The 21616-nt window shown below is 40.4% G+C and overlaps 1 protein-coding gene across 4 annotated transcripts in view; it reads right to left on the reverse strand.

Moving 5' to 3' along the window:
* The window catches only part of LOC112993637 (mucin-5B), a 48255-nt gene extending 28919 nt beyond the window's left edge, over positions 1–19336 (reverse strand). For 2 of the 4 annotated variants that reach the window (XM_064513157.1, XM_026117433.2), the window contains exons 1-17: positions 19084–19329; positions 18675–18821; positions 16239–16438; positions 14354–14609; positions 12650–12764; positions 11120–11207; positions 9747–9880; positions 9113–9338; positions 8186–8311; positions 7524–7641; positions 6135–6273; positions 5443–5544; positions 4349–4418; positions 3972–4109; positions 3100–3264; positions 2161–2255; positions 103–229 (exon numbers count right to left, since the gene is read on the reverse strand). In XM_064513157.1, the coding sequence (XP_064369227.1) occupies positions 103–229; positions 2161–2255; positions 3100–3264; positions 3972–4109; positions 4349–4418; positions 5443–5544; positions 6135–6273; positions 7524–7641; positions 8186–8311; positions 9113–9338; positions 9747–9880; positions 11120–11207; positions 12650–12764; positions 14354–14609; positions 16239–16320 (1981 nt within the window). In that variant the 5' untranslated portion in view covers positions 16321–16438; positions 18675–18821; positions 19084–19329. Of the gene's footprint in view, positions 1–102; positions 230–2160; positions 2256–3099; positions 3265–3971; positions 4110–4348; positions 4419–5442; positions 5545–6134; positions 6274–7523; positions 7642–8185; positions 8312–9112; positions 9339–9746; positions 9881–11119; positions 11208–12636; positions 12765–14353; positions 14610–16238; positions 16439–18674; positions 18822–19083 lie in introns of those variants that run through there. The other 2 variants (XR_010389538.1, XM_064513158.1) reach the window with 2 other exon arrangements.
* Between the last annotated feature and the right edge of the window lie 2280 nt (positions 19337–21616).

The following is a 21616-nucleotide window of genomic DNA, read 5'->3' on the forward strand; positions in this document are numbered from 1 at the left end:
CCCAGAATATATGCCTAAGCACAAAACGTAGACTACCACAAGAAAACGCTCTCCTGAAGATGTTCCCCCACGTCCCTACCCAAGGTAATATAAGATGCATACCGCAGATCCCCTGCCTCCAGCCCTTCAGGAACACGCCTGCTGCAACACAGTCTCTGGAGTAAGCAGAGAGCACACTACACAGTGCCACTTCACTCTTCTCAGCATTACAGGTGTCGTACATACATTTCTAGGTGACAGACAAGGACACAGGTATTATTATGTCCAGCTCACAGCAGAAGCAAGGAGAAATTTAGCAATTCAGAAAGCAAGCAAGCAATACTTTTCCAGAAAAGTATTACCACCAATGAGACTTAATTTGTAACATCTCTAAGCCAAAATATATACTAATGAAATACTATGCAAATCTGAGATACAGGAAATCAATTACAGCCATATAACTTCAATGATAATAACACTCAAACAGATGAATAATAAAGCAATAAAAGACACCGATAGTCCATTAAAGCACTAACAAATGTCTACACCTGACTCCCATGAGGATGTACAATCTAGGACATGTCCAAATACAGCATTCAAATGTATAGAGGTGAAAATATTGCACAGTGATGACAGGAGCTTATATGCCTGTCTAGTGTGTAGATAAGATATTAAATGACAAATGCATTTATTAGGGATGATTTAATAGGGAATTGTATGTAATGGCACATAAGGAACTAATTAAATATGTGTAAAGGGGATCTAAGGCTCAAGTTCTTTTAATTGCCTGACTGGACAGGAGGAGCCAGGTAAAAAATCCCTTGATATTCTTTCTAAATACAACCACTGAATAGAGAGCATTATGTTCATACTGCATAGATGGTGCCTTATCCTGCCACCAGTGATGTCATGGAAAACACTTCTGCTGATCAGGTTTGAAAAATCCTGTAAGATCAGCAGAAGCAGCAAACATATCCATAAGAAATTGGTTATTACTTTTCCTTAATTAACATGAATTTTCAAGGAGACACAATTCTTGAGGAAAACTTGGCAGCAGGGGGAAGCATGAGCCATATTTTTCAGGTATCCAAAGACACACTAAATTAAAGGAAAATTTCCAACCTCAGATAACCTCTCAGTAAGTTGTATCTCACACATCCCCTACATGACTTTTCTTCAGTTTCTGTAGAAACTGCTTTACTATCCACACAAATGCGGTAATTCTCTTGCTCAGTCAGCTTCCACAACATTATAGAGCTATATACCAAGAGTACTTAAGGGCAGTTTCTTGCATTCTAAATACAAAGAGACTAATATGTTTCCATAATAATAAGTGGGTTATAAAAGATGCAAATGTAGTAAATATTCTTTCCCTAAAGGTGAAATTTAAACAAAATTGGAGGGACTCCAAGGAAAGACAGATGTTTCAGAAAGCCTGGTGTCACAATAATTTTCCTTGAGAATTAGTTGTGACACAGGGGATTATCTTTCCTGCTTTAGCAAACAGCAGGAGGAAATAAGAAGTTCATCTTATCTCTGCAGACATTAATGTTCACACCACTTCACACAGGAAAGACAGCAAGCTAGCTTAATGTAAGTGTCCTGCTGACCACTGAAGCCTCTGTCCAGATTGGCTTGTGATTAACTTTAAAAATATGGCCAGCCCTACAGATTTAAGTAGAAATACACAAGAACCTGTTTGTTTTTTTCCCAGGAGGGGTTTTTTTGGTGAAAAATGAGTCTCTCATCAGAGCAAAAATTTTAAGCTAACTCGCATGTCTGAACTTTCCTGTATGTGAAGAAAAAGTGGGGACCAAAAATATTTTTTTCATGATGGGGAATAAAACCCCTTAGTTTGATTCCACGTGGAATCACTGGTTTGGGTTTTCAAAGACTGAACAGTTTTCAGAAACAACAAACTCCATTCTTCCTCTTTTGCTTCTGGATCATGCAACAGGAACTTTCAATTATGGTAGTGCTGTTCATGGAAGGGAGTTACTCAGTATTTCCTGGGCTGCAGCCAAAAAGGTCCACAGTATCTTATTTGATTATTTTTCTCATCAGCACCAGTGAACTTCTTTGCAAACAGATGTTGTTGTTTAACTCCTACAGACCACAGTACATTTATGGCAGATCAGCCTCTGGACTAGACTAAAACACCCATTTAGAATAGAGGCTTACCTTGACATACACCGAAGGGTCTACAACAGAATGGCACGCAGCAAATACACTGCTTGTATCAGACAGAAGAGCACACCAATGCTGGGCAAATTTTTCTGAAGTGGAAAAAAAGATCGTTGTCCTTAGTCACTTGGACCACATATCCGTGTGAATTAATATTATCAGGAATCAGATCTAGAATGTCATATCCTGAAGATGTTCAGGTAATGCTGGAAGGAAATAGTGGACACTAACACATCAAGGTGATAAGCATGGTTAGATGGGTGACTAGCCACCTTCTTAATAGAAAGGTTTCATCTTTCCAGGTACTAACATTATTACGGTGTCTGGATTTACAGAACAGCTACTAAAACTCCCCATTTTCAATGTTTTCCATCAAACTTTCCTAATTCTTTACAAATTATAATCAAGCAATAACATCAGGCATCTAATAATCAGTGAGCTGTGTGACTAAGAACGGTAGCTTTTATTACACATATTACCTGAGAGAGTAGACTCTGAATCCTCTATACATCCAAACCCTCACTGCAGTCAAAATGAGAAGCGGGACAGGGTACCTAGTGCTTACTGAAATTAGTACTGTTGATATCCTATTCCTCTTGACTTCAGTCTACCTCTAACAACTTAGATCAGATGAAGGTCTTGCCCAAGTACAGACTAAGTATTTTCTGCCTTAACCATAAATTGTTCTGACTGATATCCTGTGTTTTCAAGTCAACAGTAAATAAGTAGTCATCTCTTTACCTGGCAGTGTATTTCTTGTTTTGTTTTAAAAGCAAAGCTGTCACCTTAGAAGCTTGCAAAAACCTATGTATTCTCTCTACCAATAGCCTCAGAGGCAGTGGCTTTTGATGGTTATAAGATTTCTAAAGCTTTTTAGGTTATCCAACATACGAGAATTATCTAGCACTGATAATCCAGAGATGAAAAGTCTGCTACCTTTATCCACACTGTTTGCACAAGGATCTTCAAAGCTGTCTTCAACATCAAAACAGCTGGCTCTAGTTTTCCATGAGTTACCAAAGGCAGAAGCTGAATCTTCCACAGCTCCAGTGACTGTTCTAAAATCATCAGTCTGGATGTTATTGAAATTGCCACAAAGACCTTGAGTGGGTGGCAGGGGGGGAAAGAAAAAAAAAATCACAACATGAGCACTAGAAGGAATGGCTTCTAGATGAAAACTCTTAGTACTCTAATAGGTCTTGCCTGAGAGAAGCCCATTTTCCTTCAGAGACTCCTTGATGTCCCCAGAAATCAGACAGGATTCTGTCTTTGCAGTACAACTATTATCTTCTGTATTATAGTAGCACTTAATGGTAGCTTGGAGGCTGATTAAGTCTGCTTCAGTAAACACTGACAGACTGAGAAGTCCCTTCCCAAAAAGTTTACAGCAAAAAGAAAAGATAAAAATCAAACAACAAAACAAAACCAAAAAACTCGCACAGGTTGGCAAGATGGGCTTATCTACTTACCCAGACAGGAAATAGAAGCACAGAAAGCTTAAGTAACATAAAAAGCAGATTGGTGGCAGAACCAAGAACATAGCCTCCGTTTCACAAGTCTCTTATGAGGCCTGCTTTTGCACCTGCAGTCTAAAAGATCTGCACACACTAAACATCACAGAACTTAATTCATTTACTTCACCAAATTGAAGGGTTTAGCCAATCCTTTGTTCCAGGAAGACTACAGATTTAATCAAGGGTTCTAACAAACCAAAGTCAAAATGAAATCAAATCATTTGTTCCTTTAGAGTCATGGACAAGTAGCTCTAGCAGTACAAGAGCAGACTGAAAGAGCATGATGTATCCTACCAGATGTGCGATTCTGATAAGAATGATCCACTGTTACGGAGAGCTGCATTATAGGCTTCATTTGCACTTGAATCCGTACTCCAGTTGAGTTCAAGATTTCAATGAAAAATGTAGAGGGTCGGAAGATGCTGATGCCATCTAACAAGGAAGAAAAGAAAGTGTGTTTGTACCTGCAAATCGATATGAAGCAAAAAGTAAACAGGAACTTCCATCTACCAGTACATCCAAAAGGTAACATAGCCATTCCCAGACCTATTTTCCACCTAGTCAAATACCCTAATAATGGTCAGGATCAGGTTCTTCAGAGCAAGGCACAGGTATCCCTCTGTAAATAGATGTAGGCTAGTCTGGGGAAGACGTGACAAAGGAACACTTACCTTTACTTACTGGCAGTTTCACAATAAAATTGTTCATGTAGATATTTCCACAGGAACATATTTTTATAGTCTGCAGGGAAAAGAAAAAAAAACACTCATGATAATGAGTAAGTATGACATGAGACAGACAACAGTTACTTGACAAGCTTCATTAAGAAGGTAACTTCTTTAAAACACGATCATCTCCAGGGTCAATATAATTCAGTGCCTGGACACCATAGAGTGTTGTAGAGCAAATTTGTAAGTCATGACGAAAAACGAAAAACTTTCCATGGGCAACAGCACTGACTGAATGCTCTGCCATACCTAATAGGTTATCTTTTTGAGAACTGCAGTCAAGATACTATATGTATCTATGGATCTATCTGATCAGAAATGTAATATCCCCCAAATTAGAGCTACCTGTCTCAAACTCCCTCAATAGTCAATGGAGGAAGACAGGCACCTCCAAAAGCCACCTCCTATCTTAAGTGGGCTGCTGGCTGCTGGCCCTTTGGAGATCCCCATCTTCCTTTATTGACTATAGAGGGAGGTTAAAATGTTGAATCTCCTAATGTGTTTATACCAGTTAAGTACTAGAAGGACAGGATGAATCCGAGCCTTAGAATAAATCTGTATATCTTTAGGAATACATAAATATCAGGCCTAACTCCGTCTCCACTGAAGTCAGTTTGAATCATAGCAGTGGGAGAAGCCTCAGGCCTTCATCTGGAAAATTCTGCTACTTCTGCTACTAGTAGAGAAAACCTCAGGTCTCAAAACTCTGCAGTAAAAAGGAGGAGGCCTTTTCTTGTAGAAATCTCCAGTTTTCAAAACGAAACAAGTGAAAAAGCTTAAAGTCATGAAAAAGGGAAAGCTGACAAGGATAATTTTGAACCAACTACCTCTAAAGCAAATGAAAAAGCCAGAATCCAAAAGAACTGGAAAGCCAATAACTCTTGCAGAACAAAACTAATGAACACATCATCTGCTGGTACTAATCTTGCAATCTCAGGACTGCATTAGAGCTGAGTTCACAGTAATAGAGAAAACCCACCTTTGAACCTAAATAAAAGTGTCATATTCTGTGTCGATAACTAAAGCACATTACTTACAGTTCTTCCTAGTGTGACTAATATGTTCTTTAAGCAAGTCATTGTCTTTGATGTCCCACACTGGACAATCTCTCCAATCACCACAAATGTGTCATCACTGTTCTGAAAAGAGGTGAGAAAACAAATGTGCAGACAGTTTTAGCATGTTACAGGAAGTGAGCTAGAAGGAAAAAAAAGTGTCTCTAAAAGGCTAAAATGGATTCTTGAAAGAACTGGGGCATTTAATCTGTAACTGCAGACTGCTACCTTTCATTGCCAAAAATGAATCATGTTCACTGCTTTGCCTCCACACTCTTATTTCCTTGCTATCAACTTGTGTAGATAGTGTACTTGCAGATGCTCGCATGCAAGTCAATCTTTTTGAAGGAATCAGATCATCCACTTCCTATTGACATCATACAGCTTCAGGAGAAATGCTTAGATCTACACTAATAAATCCAGTAAGAAAATAAATCCATTTAAAAAGTTGTAAAACTATGCGGAAGCTCCAAAATGCTGATGCTAAGCACAAAGCAATTGACTTGCAGCCTATTGCAAATGGGAGAATTTATGGCATTTAAGATGGAGTGTGTGTTGAAGTGCTTTGCTGGACTGGGGCCATTTGATCAAATGAAGTCATATAAAGCTCCAGCAAAGTTCAGTGCCTCTTGCTGTGCTATAGATTCAGGAGTGAAATAGAAGACTGTTCATACCTTAGCTAAGACATAATGGCAATTGCCATGAAAATTGAATCTCTTATTATCAAATGTTGTTATATGGAATCCTCCATCTATATTGCAACTTCCGGAACAGGGCAGAGAGAGACAGTTCCAGTGGCCTCCATTGCAAGTACTGTCCGAAACCCAAAAAAAGGAGTAGTTAGAATAAACATAGCTTTAAAGGAGCAAAGGAGGAGATAACATCTATATCTGAATCTGCACAGATCAGTCAATCTTTCTTTGTCTTATTAGGTTGTTATTCAGCTACTTTTTAAATCCCAGTGGGAGAAAGTCTTTACATTATGTCCTTAAAGTAAAGAAGCTGAATGCTTGTCAATGGAAGAGTTAACTACACGGGGCTTGGAACTAGCTCCTTCAAAGGGACACTGCATTGGTCAAGCAAGAAATGTTTTCCTGGCCCTACACTGTTTACTTTTTAAAGAACAAAAGAGCCTCCTCAACCAGGATCTCACAACATTTTACACCACTAATGCAACTGTTCAGCAAGTATCTGTGGAGAACCTCAGTTAATGAGCAGTTATAATTCTCAGAGCTGTACACACAAGTAGAAAACAGCAGGCCATGTTAGCTCAGACTTTGTGAGCAGTAAGTGAGGATGTGGCTAAATAGGAACCACCCAGAGCCTTTTGTGTCCAGTTTCTCAAAAGTACAGATGAAAATGCACAGAATATTTGATCCAAGGGGAGCTGCAGAACATCTGCTCTACTCATGCACCACAGCATATTTCTTTGCTTCCTATAGTAAATGTTACAACTAAAGTCAAGGAAACTATACTGTGTCACAGGAGCATAAATAACACATATGACTGTTCATTCTGTAAATGGATATCAGAGTAAGAAATAAAACTGTTTTGAAAATAATATACCTGAAGTCTTATCACCTTTCACTACTGCAGAGTAGAGATGGGTTCAAGCTACAGGTTTTGCTCCATATCAAATCGTTCTCAAGGATCAGGACTTTTGAGATCCAGGCCTTGAAACAGCCTTTTATAGATCTAGAGGTGGTTGGAAACGTAACTCATTAACACAGTATGACTCTTTGCCCCACTTTAGTGGCTAATGTCTCTGAGCTAACCAGCGAAGAGTCTCATTTTTCTGCATTCTGAAATCTTGGGCTCAGTCTTTGCTGGCAATTCCAAGTGGGGATCATAACTACATGAGGTTGAGGCCTGTCTCTAAATTTTCCTGAAGCTGCTGGAATTCAGACCCCGAGTTTTGCATTAGTGCCATTATTAGTTAAGACAAGTGTTAGGAATAGAAAAAAAAAAAAAAAAAGAAAAGGAGAAAACAACAGAGTGCAACTCATCAATATTCTGTAATAAATGCCTCTTCCTTGTTAGTGCAGTCAGGTTCACAACAGTACCAGTTTTGGCAAGGGGTGGAGTAAGTCCCTCCAGATGAGTAGACTTTGCCTTGAAACATACATGGGCAGCTGTCTTTGGGGATGCATTTTTTGCCACCGAGGTCATCAAGGATAGTTCCTGTTCAGACACATTGGCTAATTAATATTTCTTAGGTGAGTCTGGGAGTACCATGAAGGAAGAATACAGTAAGAAAAAAAAAAAAAGAATCAGAAGTACTTCAGCATTTCTGTAAATGGGTGGAATAGGTCTTAAGGAAAATGACATTCCAGGCCCCTCCCTGCTACAACAAGAGCTAGCATCCAACAGGCTGGATATTCATCTAGACTTGTAACATGGAGGCACCTCACAAGACATCTTCACCTGTATTCTTACTAACTAGAGACCACCTCTCCTTTTTTTTTCCCACTACACCTGTACCATTTTTTTCTGTCTAGCCCTTAGGTATCTGTCCTTTCCCTCCCCTATCCCAGTGTAAGGATCTTGAACCTAGAGAGATCTGGTTCTACCAAGAAGAGAGTTGTTAATTATACCTGAAGAAACAGTTTATTCATTGTCTTTAGTGTAAAATGATAAAGAAAATAATTGCTGCTAACTGAAAGGGAACGACCTCCCTATTTGTCCCTTGATGCGTAGGCCTATTAGAAGAAGCGAACTGCCTTACCAGGAGGACAGAAGCAGCCATCTGTACATGGAGCTTTGCATATCTTGCTCCTCTCTGGGTCAGCGCATGTGTCAGCACAGGAGTTTCCACATTCCATATACTCCATATTATTTGGACATTCCTGATCTGCAAGAACAAATGGGATGGTAAATCCAAGATGGGATATGTTAATGATTCGTTTGTAAGTGCTCTAGAATCATTATATCACTACCCAACTCCTTCCTTCTTTCCCCCATATCCTGGTTGCAAAACTTTCTACCCGGACTTGTCACGTTCTTTTAACCATTAAAAGAACTTCTTATGGTCACTATTACTTCATCTTTGGGGAAAATAGTACTGCTTGGAAATAGGTTTTCACATTATCATATTAGCTCAAGGATGACCAAAGTCATGGTACCAGCAAAGGACACTAGAATCATTTATGGAGTCATAATAGCTTGTTTATTGCCTTGAATATCAGCCCTTCCAGCATTAGTCCTCTATCTAAATCCACAACAGCTGTTTGGAAGAACTTCCTGTAGCCCTCCCCCTGGATTTAGTGTGATTTCCTTCTCAGTAGCTGCAACACAGGAGTACGAACACATAGGATAAGATGAGGACAAACATTTGAGACTTCTCAGTGACTCCTTCTGATCCAATAAATGTCACAATTTAAAACAAGACCATTTATGAGTTAATTGCACGGGGTCAAAAGAAGAAAAAAGTCATAAGGAGGAAGACAAAGGAAGATATGCTAAACAATTCAAATTTAAGGAGCAAAAATCAAGTTGAACTTATAGAAGCTTTTCTACTAACAATGTTTCTGTCAAAGTGCTCCTATTACCTGATTCACTGTAGTAACAGGGCTCCCAGCTCAGCTCTGCTGGGATCAGGATTTGGCCATATATGGCTCACCTGAAAAAAATCTCTAGAGCACTAGCTACTTACAGCAAAGCTCTTTGGTTCTCCATCTCCCAGGGTCTCCCTTCCTGAGGACACAGTCTCGAGAGTACTGGTTTAAAGTGCTGCATATGCAGGTGGAAACCAAATCAGAGTGAGAAGAATTAACCACACAATGGCACATATCTTCAGCACAGGTGGCTACATAGTCATCAAAAGCAACCACTTCGGGGCAGTTTCCAAAGTGGGACAGAAGTTTCTTACATTTTTTTTTCTGAGGAGAAAAAAAAAAGCATGAAGGAAAAGAAAAGCAATGATAAACACTTTACCAGCAGTCAGGTTTATATGAAGTTCATCCCAATTTCTGATGACAAGGCCATCATCACAGAATAATTCAGGTTGGAAGGGACCTCAGGATGTCATCCATTCTAACCTTCTTTCATGAGGCTCTTTTTCTCGGACTGGAATTGTCTGCACTTGTATATTTTCCCACTATGCATTTCTTTAACACTGTAGTAGCACGTTATTCCAGCTATAAGATCAACTTTTTTTTCTCAGAGTCATGGCTGGACTCCTGACAAATTCATCTCAGTGCATGCTCTGTACATAACACTTCTTTCAATACAGTCTCTCCAGGACTGTAGGTCAGTAGGGTTTATACTTCTTGGCCACATATACTTACATATTTACTGCATCTATCATCTTCCTTCCTAGGATCTCTTCCAGTGTGGTCATCTGGACTCACATCAGCACACTTTTCTGATGGATCCTCTACTTTGTGGAAGTTTCCAAACTGCCTCGGGTGCATTTTGTACCCTGTAAAAGCCCCAGATGCATCCGAGTAACTGTCAGATCCACAGCAATTCTTTAGATCAGTTAATGGTCTGTGAATATGCATTTAATCTTTGTGCTATAAGGCAATATGTTCTTCACCAAAGTGCCCTGATCTATCCACAGCATCCATAATATAGAGGATGACAGCCTGATACAACTTTTATCCAGCTAGAATCAGGCATCTGGCACTCTTGTACCAAGGACTGCTGGCAGCATACACAACAACAACAACAACAAAAAAAAAAAAAAAATCACATGGGACTCTTGACCTTTCTAGTGCAGCTCATCAGTTTCAGAAATTTTGGTTCTTTACAGGTGCATCTGATCTACACAGTTCTGCATTTGCATGTGTAACAGTCACACAGTTTAGTTGTTTCTACCATCATAAACTAGAGCGCAGCCTTAGGTGCCGATGTTTCTAATTATCTGGTAATTTACTACTTTTCACTGGCTAGAGGAGATGGGAAGGGACAGAAGGAGGAAGACAGGTACACGATATATGCATGCAACCATTACACTAGCAAGAAGGGTACATTTTCCCAAAGCATTTCCAAAAACTTGATTCCAGATTTGAGAAATCTTTCTGACAAAATGTTTTTTTGAAATTTATACATTCTTATGAAGAGTACGCATGAGTTGCCGTTCTTCTGATTTTAAAAAAGGAGTTTAATAGAGAGATTTCTGACCAGGTCTGTTCTCCTATACTAGCTCAGTCCCTTAACTGGTTGCAGGCCTGCAAGAACGACTTCCCCAAAAGCCTTGTTTTCAGCTGCTTTCTCACTAACTTTTCTGAAAACAAAAGCCCTCCTAAAGCCTTTTTTTCATTTCACTACAGAGGCAAAACTAATCATACTTGCTACCCAATTGTAAAATGATGAAAATGCAAGGAGAACAAATCCACTCATGCTTCATTTGAGACCACAACTTCCTTAAAGTTTATTGCTATCAGTGGGAAACCTGGCAATGGTACTACATGACAGCCTTGCAATTAATTTGGATGAAAGAGGTTTAAGACATAGTTGCAAGTTTGCAAACAGCAGAGGATCCGAAATCATCCCAGAAGCACTTAAAATGCATCTCTGTTATATGGAAATGTCCATGTATTTCAGAATATCTTTCAGGAAACCTGAAACCCTGCTTAGAGAAAATGGATGTCAGGTTTCATGTCACATTATTAATACAATCGTGTTCTACAGGTAACATGCCGTAATCATGGCTTACCGTCCAAAATCAAATCATTCTTCTTACTGCCATCATAGTTCCCACACAGACCACATATTTTCTCTTTATATGTTTCTTCTAGGTCCAACTAAGAAACAAAAGCAAAGAGGAAACCCAGCGTTTAAAGTCTTTTTCCCCCTCAACAGCACATGTTACTACACAGATCACTGTAGAGAAAGCATTTCTGCTACTGTGCTTTTATCTCTTTCTGGCAGTTTCCTTTTCAGCTATAAATCTGTCATAAAATTTACCAGTAGAAAGGCTGAATTTACACAGGAAGATAATTTTCTAACAATTGTTACTCCTACCTACTAAACAGCTAACTGCAGCATGCCGAATACTGGACTAATCCTTGGACCACTATCTTCCAGTACACACCTGCTTCCTTCCTCATGCAGAAAACACAGCTCTGCTCTGGGCAGAAGGACAGATACTCAGCTGTGCTGTGATGCTGGATGCTGCGAAGAAACAGCTTCTGGTCAACTCTTAGCAGCACCTAATGCTTTCTCTATTGCATTGGCTAAATAGAAAACTATTATATTTCTAGGGTTGGGCCTGCCCAGCATAACTTGTTCTGCCCATACTATATGCAATAAAGAGCCAGGTTAGCACATTATTGCCTCACTAGATTGAATTAACACACCCCATCACTCATGCATGCTTGGGGGCAGTACAGAATTTGCTCAGGTCCATCTGTAAAAGGTGATCCTTTTCCTATGGGTGTGCCTCCCTAAAATTGTGTCCACTCTACAGGTGGTGCCTGTAATACTTCAGATATTAATTAGTGCAGGGGGAGAGGGAAGCAAATGCTTGATTAAATCAGAATTGGTACTTGATTGTAGAAGTTGGCTATAGGCCTTATATTCTGTCTGGCCTTCTATCTACACAAAGTTTCCCAATTTTTTTTCCTCTCTGTTCCATTTCTACCCTCCCTCTGTCTCTCTGTACTGCAAAACATGACATACCACTCTCATTCATTTAGGTATTGGAAATCTCACCATCCCTGATTGTGGAGAATTACTATTTATACCCAGACATGTAAACAGAGTACCACAGGAAATGGTATATTGGGGGTAGATTTATAGAGGGGAACTGCCCCATGGCAATATGCAGTCTTGGAAGGAGAGAGGTCACAGACCAAATTGACCACACAGATTGAATCAGTTTCCCACACAAGATGTAACTAACAAGTCAGGGCTAGGGGAACTAATTGTGCTTCTGCCACTGCTCAGTGCAGGAAGCAGATAACTACAGGGATGCTATCCCCAGGGTTGTCAGTGACATCTTTTGTCAGGTAAAATTGCTTGGGGAGACCTAGGAATTGCAATTCCAGTCACCTGCCTCATAAAATAATGGAATTGTGTGGTATTGTTAGTGAAACAAACTAGTGTGGTATGTCCCCATCACCTTATGCATACAGTGATAGCCCCTGCCCCCAAACCCCAAATCAACATGGTGCCTGTGTGCAGCTCTGCTTTCCACCATTGATGAGGTTCACCAAGAGAAAAACAACTAACTGGCTGTTCATACTAGGAGAGTGTCAGCCCAGTTCCACTTGAGTGTCAGGCCCAGCTTGGAAGTGACTTGGAAGTAAGCACAGGTGTCCTCAATCAGGATGCTCTTCAAGCTGAAGGGCATGGGGATCCTGGAAATTGGAGGAAACGAACTTTGACTACATTGAAGCGGGGGAGGGGGGAAAAAGAGCAAGACTCATCAAATCCTTTCAGAGATATGGGGGAAAAAAGATTAAAGTCAAAAGGAGCCAAATAAGCCATAGGGACCTTCCTTTCAAGGTCAGGCTTGATCCACACAACGCGTTAAGTTTAGGTATGATAACCTTTTCCATTGTGACCTTTTACAAACCTTAATCCACAAGACAATGTATTTTCGTCACAAGCGTGTCAATACTACATTAGATGCTCTACTGATACCAATACAGCTATGCTGGTTTACATGAACTGAGGACCTAACCCATAAGGATATGAGGAGTGAGACCACCCTACTGGGAAACTGTTTCCCACATGAGGACACCGCAGGTTCTCATCATCTCTCCAGGCTTTTCTTTGGTGCTTGGGAGGTGCAGCGGAATTTTGGTCTGTTCTACTACCCCTGTACAGACGTCACTCAGATCTAGACCACTTTTTTATCTCACCAAGGGCTTAAACAGCCAACCTCAGCTTAATTAAGGTAATTAACTGAGTTTCTCAACCTTTCCCACCTTTCTGTGCATTCTCCTTGTTTTACATCAGAAGAGGGGTAGGCTTTCTGGAAAATCAATGGAAAAGATAGCAGATATATTGCTGCTTTGATTTAGGACACATCTGGGTTTTGCTACTATAATTACAACTAAGTGATGCTGTTCTGTATTTTGATTTTTTTGGAAGACCGTCAAGAAAAGACAGACCATAATGCTTGCAATTTTCTCAACAAAGTTGTGAGGTTTCTTCCCAGAGTCAAAGCTTGCCTGAGCTCTTGATACCTATATGCGGGGAGCAGACCACTGCACCTCTCATGAAGGTTACCCTTAAAATTACACCAAAACTCAGCTACCGTTGTCCTTGACCATCCATTTCCTCATGGAGTATTTTTGTCTTTCTGCCTGCAGTTTGCTTTCTGGTTCATTTCAGGTTGAAATTAAAGGTGTGGATTTTGACTTCTGAAACTTCTGTCCTTCGTAGTTATGTATAAGACTTCATAACCCATGGCAAGCTGTGATCTGTGAAGAAGTGCAATTTCTAGACTTGTCTATCTAGAAAAAGAAAACTTATTCTAAAAGGACCATCTGTTCCTGAATGGCAACCAACAACAGTAAGCTTAGTACCACAGAAATAATATTATGAGAAAAAAAAAAGAGTTTCTTCAAAATCAAAATCTTCTATGAATAAAGTGTTGATCTTATCTCTTCCCCTCAAAAAAAAAAAAAAAAAAAAAAAAAAAAAAAAAAAGAGACCCCTCCAAATAAAAATGACATTAAGGAAATCTACACCTTATATTTTGTTAGAGTTCCATTAGACATTATACTGCCTTTTGCTAAGGTGTTCCTGTGATTCCTGGGCATCTACATGCTTCTTGCCTTCTCCACTACTATGGAATGGACTCTGCTCAAAGTGAGCATATCACATGCACCCATATATCCCTCTGCAGGATAAGGCCCCTTTCTAGACAGACCACTCATAGCTAATATGTAACAATAAAACAACAACACAAGAAAACAGAAGTACAGTTTTTACTCACTGGTTCCCATTCACTGTGATGCCTGTTTCTTTCACCTCCAAGATAACTCCATCAATGGTGACAGTGAAGTAGATCAAGAGGCTATTCTTGTCACTGCGCCTGATTTGGATGTTAAAGTCCTGGTAGCTGTCATTGCAGTGTGAAGCAAAGACATATGTGCAGGTTCCAGGGAAAGTGAACTTAACATGGTCAAATGTATGAAAGTGAAAGTTGCCCCAGGTGGCACATTCGCTCCTGCTGACAGTAGAGACCTGGACTGAAGAAAGAGTCAGAGTGGGAAGGTTAGTGATTCACTCTGCCGGTGCTGGTTTGCAGTTGAGATCATTGTTGAAAAATGTTAAAGGAGACATTTTCAAAGGCAAAAATACTGCCTCCTGGAAGACACTAGGAAGGAAATTAATCTCACCTAATTTTAGAAGTCCATGTCAGAGACACCTCCAATCCGAGCAGATCAGCCCAGGCTCCTTTGAATTCAATAGTGAGAAACAGAAGGGATTCAGCTGCCCAACTAGTACATCTACCTAGGAAAATGAACCCTGCTCCAAGACTGCCTGTTTCTCTCTATTGTCCGTGAAGGGAGCTGAGGTGTGCCAACTTAGACAGAAACATACATCTACACTGTAGTTGTCTAAAGTGGAGAGGAGAAGTTCCTCCTGGGTAATCCCATCCTGACTGCCTAAATTTTATTTCTGCCTTTGAAATCCTACCCCTTAAAACCGGCAAGAATTTGGTCCGAAGTCTTCTATCAAGTCTCCTCTAAGAGACATCACAAACCACACGACATTTCAGCAAAAGGGCAGCCACTGATCTCAGCAGCTGAGCCTGCCATCAGCTTCAGTAGTCAGCTCAGAGCTACTTATTTTTCATTTCAACTAAAACACATGCCTTGGAGTGCTGCATTGCACTTACTGCCTAAGGCATTGACAGATACTTTAATTGCATAGAAAGCAGTTTTCATACCACTGATTGCACAAAGCCAATATGAATCAAAGAAAGCTACACCTTGAATTAAATATGTGCTTGCTCTATTATGCTTTTAGCATCTCTTCTGGGCCCATGTGGAAGAATGGCAAGAAGAAATGGGCAAGTTTCTTTCTGTTGTTGATGTGGCACATTTAGGAACATCAACCTAGCAAGGTCCATGAGAGATCAAATCAAAACCATTCATATACTCACTGAACTCTAAAATGTTATGAGATATTCATATCTAAGAACCAGCAGAGGAGCACTGAAAAATTCCAGTCTTGATGTTAGAAATGTGCAACATGAACTATAGCACCAAGTTCTTACAGAAACAGCTTTTTGAAGGGACTGTAATTTGCCATAGCTGTTTGCAGCACTAAAGTGAAGTATGGTGATTTAGCACTTTTCTACACAGGAGTGATGGGAAAAGAAAGCTTGGCTTATTCTTTTAAGGAGAGTTGCTAGAATTACCAAGACAGCAAAAAACACCACAGCAATTGTTAGTGTATTGAGTGACTGGGAAAGGCGTAAGACATTCAAAACCAAACGAGGTAACAGCATAGCAGAACACAAAAAGTGAGTACTCCTAATTTCATACTGGCCAATTGAGCCTAGCAGGCACTATGCTGACATATTTCCCCTATAAAGAAGATAAGTGAAATGTATTAAAAAGGATCAAGAGATTGTACTGTTTAAGATTACCTACTTAGAAAATAAAACAGTTGTTAGATTACCTAGTAGCGCAAAGAAAAACACAAAAATACTTAAGTGGCTTAAGTTAAGGATGCATATGTATACTGTTTAACAATATCTGGCATGCCTATAGCTCTTACATGAATATGTTATGTATTTTCATCTGATAACTCTAGTTGTCAAAAGCAATATGTGAGTAAATAATCTGAGAATTCGATTTTTTTCTTACCTATCTGAACTGGTTCTTTTCCCTTGCAAAAACTCCAAATTAGGCAGAAGATCCAAAATGACCTCCTCTTTTTTATTTCCATCTTGCCATGAAGTGGTAACTCGAAAATCCTTCCAGGGAAGTGTTTTTTTCTTGGCTTATAGGCAGATTTTTATAGTCCAGGAATTTGGCATGAGAACAGAACATTGATGGCATGGTCCCTGAAAGGTGGAGCTTCATTCATTTTTCTTTCAGTGATTCATGCTTAGTACCCAGTAAGCTCCTCTCTTTCAGAAACAACAAGTATTTAGTTTTCTCTTGCTTTACATGGGGACAGAGAGCTGTCCTTAGCTTTTCTCCTTCCTTACAAAGATTTTTTTCCCCTGCTGTGTTGCCTTTTCTTTGGAAACAATTGTTTTTCTTTTTCATAGCATTTTATTAGTAACAAGCAATCAGTGCCCTCATTCAAAGCTTTCCTCTGGTTTGCACATCAGGACAGTTCCCCAGCTCAAGGAAAAGTGTTTGTTGCCTCTGCTGGCTTGATGGCTACTTCTAAGTGTTAGGGCAAAAAATATTGTAAGGTCAGGCATAAATACATGGTTTATTTAGAGCAAAATCTTTTGGCAGGAGGGATATGGGCTTTAACAAGTGATTTCAAACTATTTTAAAAAAAGGCCAGAGATTTCCTGCTTCAACAGACCAGAAAGCGTATTAGTCCACACACTGCAAACTTCTCACCTCCACCACACAAATGTAATTTGATTGCACCAGTCAGGCATGGGAGGTTAATTTATTCTTTATACACATAGAAACTTTGTTTTTCTCCAAACAGCATTAGGGAGTAGTGCACAAGACCCACCAAAATGAAAACCATGGCTCATTCCTTCAGTTACACTGCTTCAATGGGGTTGGTTGGAGTTATCAGTGTTTTAATATCCTAGAACACACCCATCAAAAATCCAGAGTGCTCAGTCATGAGCCGATGCATGTCCTACTGTAGGACAGTGCCTAGATTTCCTGCCACAGATGTTTTATGTCAGTAATTTTAGGGCCTTCTTTGGAGATTTACCTGCTTTGAAGGCACGAGCTCACCTAATGCTGTTCTACTTTATCCGAGCTATTGGGGAACCATCTCTGTCACAGACGAAGCCTCTCACCCAGTCCCAGCAAATCCAACAAACATGCATGACATGTTTCGATACCTTCAATTACTACACGGCCCTTTTGGAATACACTGATGCCAGAATGATTCCCAGTACTAAGCGAGCACAAATATGGCTTCAAGCAGACTTAGATTTCACCCCTGCTACAAGTCCTTGGCCCCAGTAAGTCCATGGACTCACTGGGAAAGGTTCATGCCCTTTTATCTGGTTGGCAGATGATAAACCAGTCCTCAAGGACTTGTGCACTGTTTTACCAAACTTTCTGGCATGTACAGAGCTAAGTATTCTGAAGCTGGCCCACTGATTCTTTTCAGTTGTTCCCCCCAACAGGTTTATGAGCTGTTTAGTAAGTGGCTTTCAGAGGTGCAGGTGCAAATATCTGCCAGAAGAAGATTTGCTGCTGCTGTTGCTCTTAAGAAAATCCCGCACTAGTGGGTTACAGCATTGTACAGCACATGAAACATGAGTTCATGTTACCCCTTTCCCACTGTCCGTGCCCCATTAATTCCATTGTCAGTCACACTTGAGGCAGGGCACTATTGGAAGGTAAAGTCTGTTCTTGAAGCCCTGCCATTTTGGCTGGCATACAGAGCTGACAGACTTTACGGCACCAGTGATGGAAGTAGTAGGTTTCTGCTGCTTTTCCTTTTGATCACAGCTCATCTTCCTCACTCTTTGCCACCCAAACAATTATGATGTCAAACAGCAGAATATCTAGTAGATAACCCAGACTATGAGGTTATGATATAGTGGATATTAGGATGACATTAAATCCCATACAGTACAATAGTAACACTCAGTTTCAGCAGATTTCCATGGTAACACTCAGATTCAGTTTTTGGTTAATGTAGCCTCCTCTTTCAGGCCACAGAACAGTATTAATGGTTGATGTAGGGAAGGGCTGTGAAGCCCAGCAGAGAAAGCGTAGAGGTCAGTATCCCACTGACACTGATACAGAAAGGAAGAGTTTAGCTGAGGATAAAGAGGAAAAGACGAAATCTATTATTTTCCCAAATCCACGTCAGTGGCAAAGTCAAGCGCAGAACTCTGCAGAGATAGAGCTCATCTTTTTAATTACAGTCCTCTTCTCTTCCCACTCCCACCCAGGAAATCAAGGCATCGGCATCTTTTTCATTCACACAGGTATGAGAGGAGAAAGAAGAACAGGAATCCAGGGGTCTGATTCCTGAACCTAAAACAAAATCCCTTTATTCCAAGTGGGCAGCACAAAAGCGGCAGGAACCACATATGAACTGCCTCCCAAAGATACCGTTCAGGTTGGAGCAGTCCCTACCTGACAAAGACCTGGTGAGTCTGATGACCACAACTCTCTCCCATTTGTCTTCCACACGTGGGATGGTTCAGGGGCATGCCAGGGTGGGCAGGAGTGATGAGCTACAGCAGGATTTCCCCCTGAAAGTCCCAGCTAGCATATATAGGCCTGGGAGGAAAACGAACAACATAAACTATAGTTAAATAAACTAGTTAAAGCCAAACTAGTTAAACATAAACTAGTTAAAACTACATGTCCAAGGGACAGACAGAATAAAACAGACAATTCATTGAACCTCCTCCTTCTGCTCCTTTCAGCAGAGAAAGTAACATCAATCATCTGGGATCCTCCCCTGAGAAAAGAGCACATTTGCTACTCAGAGAATGATGAAACCCTGTCCTCTTGGTCTGCACCCTAACCATTTTCTTACCTCCACTTGTCTCCTCTGTCATTTTGGTCACTCGTTTGCCATTTCTCGGGGAGCAGAGTTCCTGCCAGTCACTAACCAGAACTGCTGCTTCTGGCTTCTCTGCAGAGAGCACTGGCTGCACTCCTCCGAAATCCCTGGATGCTCTAATCCCCTGAAATGATTTTAGGATTACTGACAGGGGAGGGATATTTGCATTCAAATGAAGTTTTTATATTCAATTGTGGCAACACTGGGGTTTGCAGAAGGAAAACACAGCAAGTTTTCAGAACGAAATTCAGATTGACAGGAAACTTGTGAATATGTTGATCCCTTATCACTGAATCATTGCTATTGCAGGCACACAAGTTATTAAACCCAGTGTGCCACTACAGGGGGAATAGTTATAACTCTTCCCTTTATTGGGCCCTCCAGCCTAAGAGGCCTTCATTCTGCTGCAGCTGTACTAGCAAAAAGAACAATCCCTCTTGGCTTCTTTACAACCCATTTCATGCATCATTTGCCATTAAAGGGTATGTGAATTTAGTAAATACAATAGGTAAATATTAACTCAGCTTCTTTATCATCACTGACTCACAGGAGATAAACCTGCATGAAGCTAACGTAAGACACCAGTGACTCACGTCCCATAGTGTTTGCTACAAACTCAGTAATGAAGCACTTAAATTGGGCGCCTCAGGGGGATTAACACCATCCATACCCAACTGCCGTATGGAAGTTTGGCAGTTGCACTTGTTTCACACCCTTCTCTCAAAGGGTACTCCCATATGTACTGTAAAGTGTTAAGGCTACAAAGTTTCTCGTGACACAACATCCATGGTCAGTCCAAGCACTGACAAGATTCTGCCTGAAAAGCTTCTAATATTCCAGTTCATTTCAGGCAAAGGAAACAATACTATTTCTTACCATGTAAATCCACTAAATATATATATATATTTTCTCAGCACTGACAATATAACAACTCTATAGAGAAATACCGTTTAGTTCATTAACAAGGTAAAGTCAGCCAGGAAAATGTCAATTTTGCATGTGGTCTCAAGCCCCTCACGCCATCGATGCGATAAAAACATCTGAAATGAATTTGGCAAAATATTTTACATAATTAATGGTTACATGATTTTGCACATTCTACATTGCCAGCAGAATTCAAGAACAACATGGACTATATTTTAATCCCTGGCATAAGCCCATAGAATTTAGGAAATTAACATTAAAGATGTATTTGCTCCATCAAGTTTAGGTCCACCACACAGCTTAAAAGGGGTGGTAGTATATGGTGATCTGCAACAGGCAGAAGAAGGGCAGGGAGTAGATCTATGTCATTAACTGTCTATTAAAATACATGAAGAATGTCTTCAGTATTTTAATTTTGATTGGATACGGTAGGTTATTTTCTTACATTTTGCCTTAGAACAAACAAAACTCCACAACCTCCCATCTTGCCATAGGGTTTCTTGACCTTTCCTGAACCAGTCAAGGGCATCAGTTACTCCCATTCGCAAGGAATAAATTTACCTGCTGTTTTTTGTTTTTTTAAGATGTAGATCTTTTTAAATTTACATACAAGGAGTAATGACACGGCTGATTGGTGTTTGTGCACACAGGTCTCATTGACCTATTGGCACTTCCTCACATTAGAAAGACTCCCTGCACAGAAAGGCATCTCATCAGGAGGTTGGGCCCTTGGGCTTTCTCTGCCTCAAAGATTTTGCTTTAAACAGCCCTCCTGAGGAAAAAAACCATAAGGTAGCAAAACAAAGGGAAGCCAGGGCCCCATCTGGGGAAGGATGTGAAAATTCCTTTTTTAAGAATTAGAGCTTTTGGGCTTTCAGGCTAGAGCAGATTCCACCTCTTTTTTCCTACAGCCTACGGATGCCAAGCCAAGTCAGAAAAGGCCATTTAATACTGAAGTCCTTATAGCCCTGTAATTACAGACTCAGTAATCATGTAAGCCGTGACGGAAAACCACTGCAAGCCAAAAGAAAGGCAGAAAGAAGGGGCAAAGGAACAGCCTGAGGGGAGAAGCTAAGCCACCTGGGCCTGTTTAGTTTCCTAAATTGGACTTACACTATCTTACTATTCAAGGGCCTGACCCGAAATTCTTTCGGAGCATTCCTACTGAATCTATGAGGTAATGACTGGTTCAGCATGAACCACAACATTTCACAGTGAGTAGCTAACTCTGCTATGCCATCCAAGTTTCAGAGCTTTCCTTGGGCACTAGGGCATTCTGATACGCCTTGAACACTTGTAGCCACTAAAACCAAAGCAGTTTTCTAAATGGCTAAATACTAATTTTCTTTTAAATCCAAGTAACTATCCAGAGAGGGGGAAAAAAAGACTATGGGGCCATAGTCTTTCCCCAGGCCTCTGCTTAGCAGGTTGCGGGAGTTAGTATTAGCCATCCAATAGCTAGCTGCTGCTCAGTGCCACATGTGTGTGCTGTGTTTAGTTCAGGCTCCCCATGTTTTTAAGAAGGAAATGAGCATACAGCTCATGCTCCAGCTGTCAAGAGGCTGATGATTAACAACTAGGA

The sequence above is a fragment of the Dromaius novaehollandiae genome, chromosome 5 (genome assembly GCF_036370855.1).
Source record: "Dromaius novaehollandiae isolate bDroNov1 chromosome 5, bDroNov1.hap1, whole genome shotgun sequence".
Taxonomy (NCBI): Eukaryota; Metazoa; Chordata; class Aves; order Casuariiformes; family Dromaiidae; genus Dromaius; species Dromaius novaehollandiae.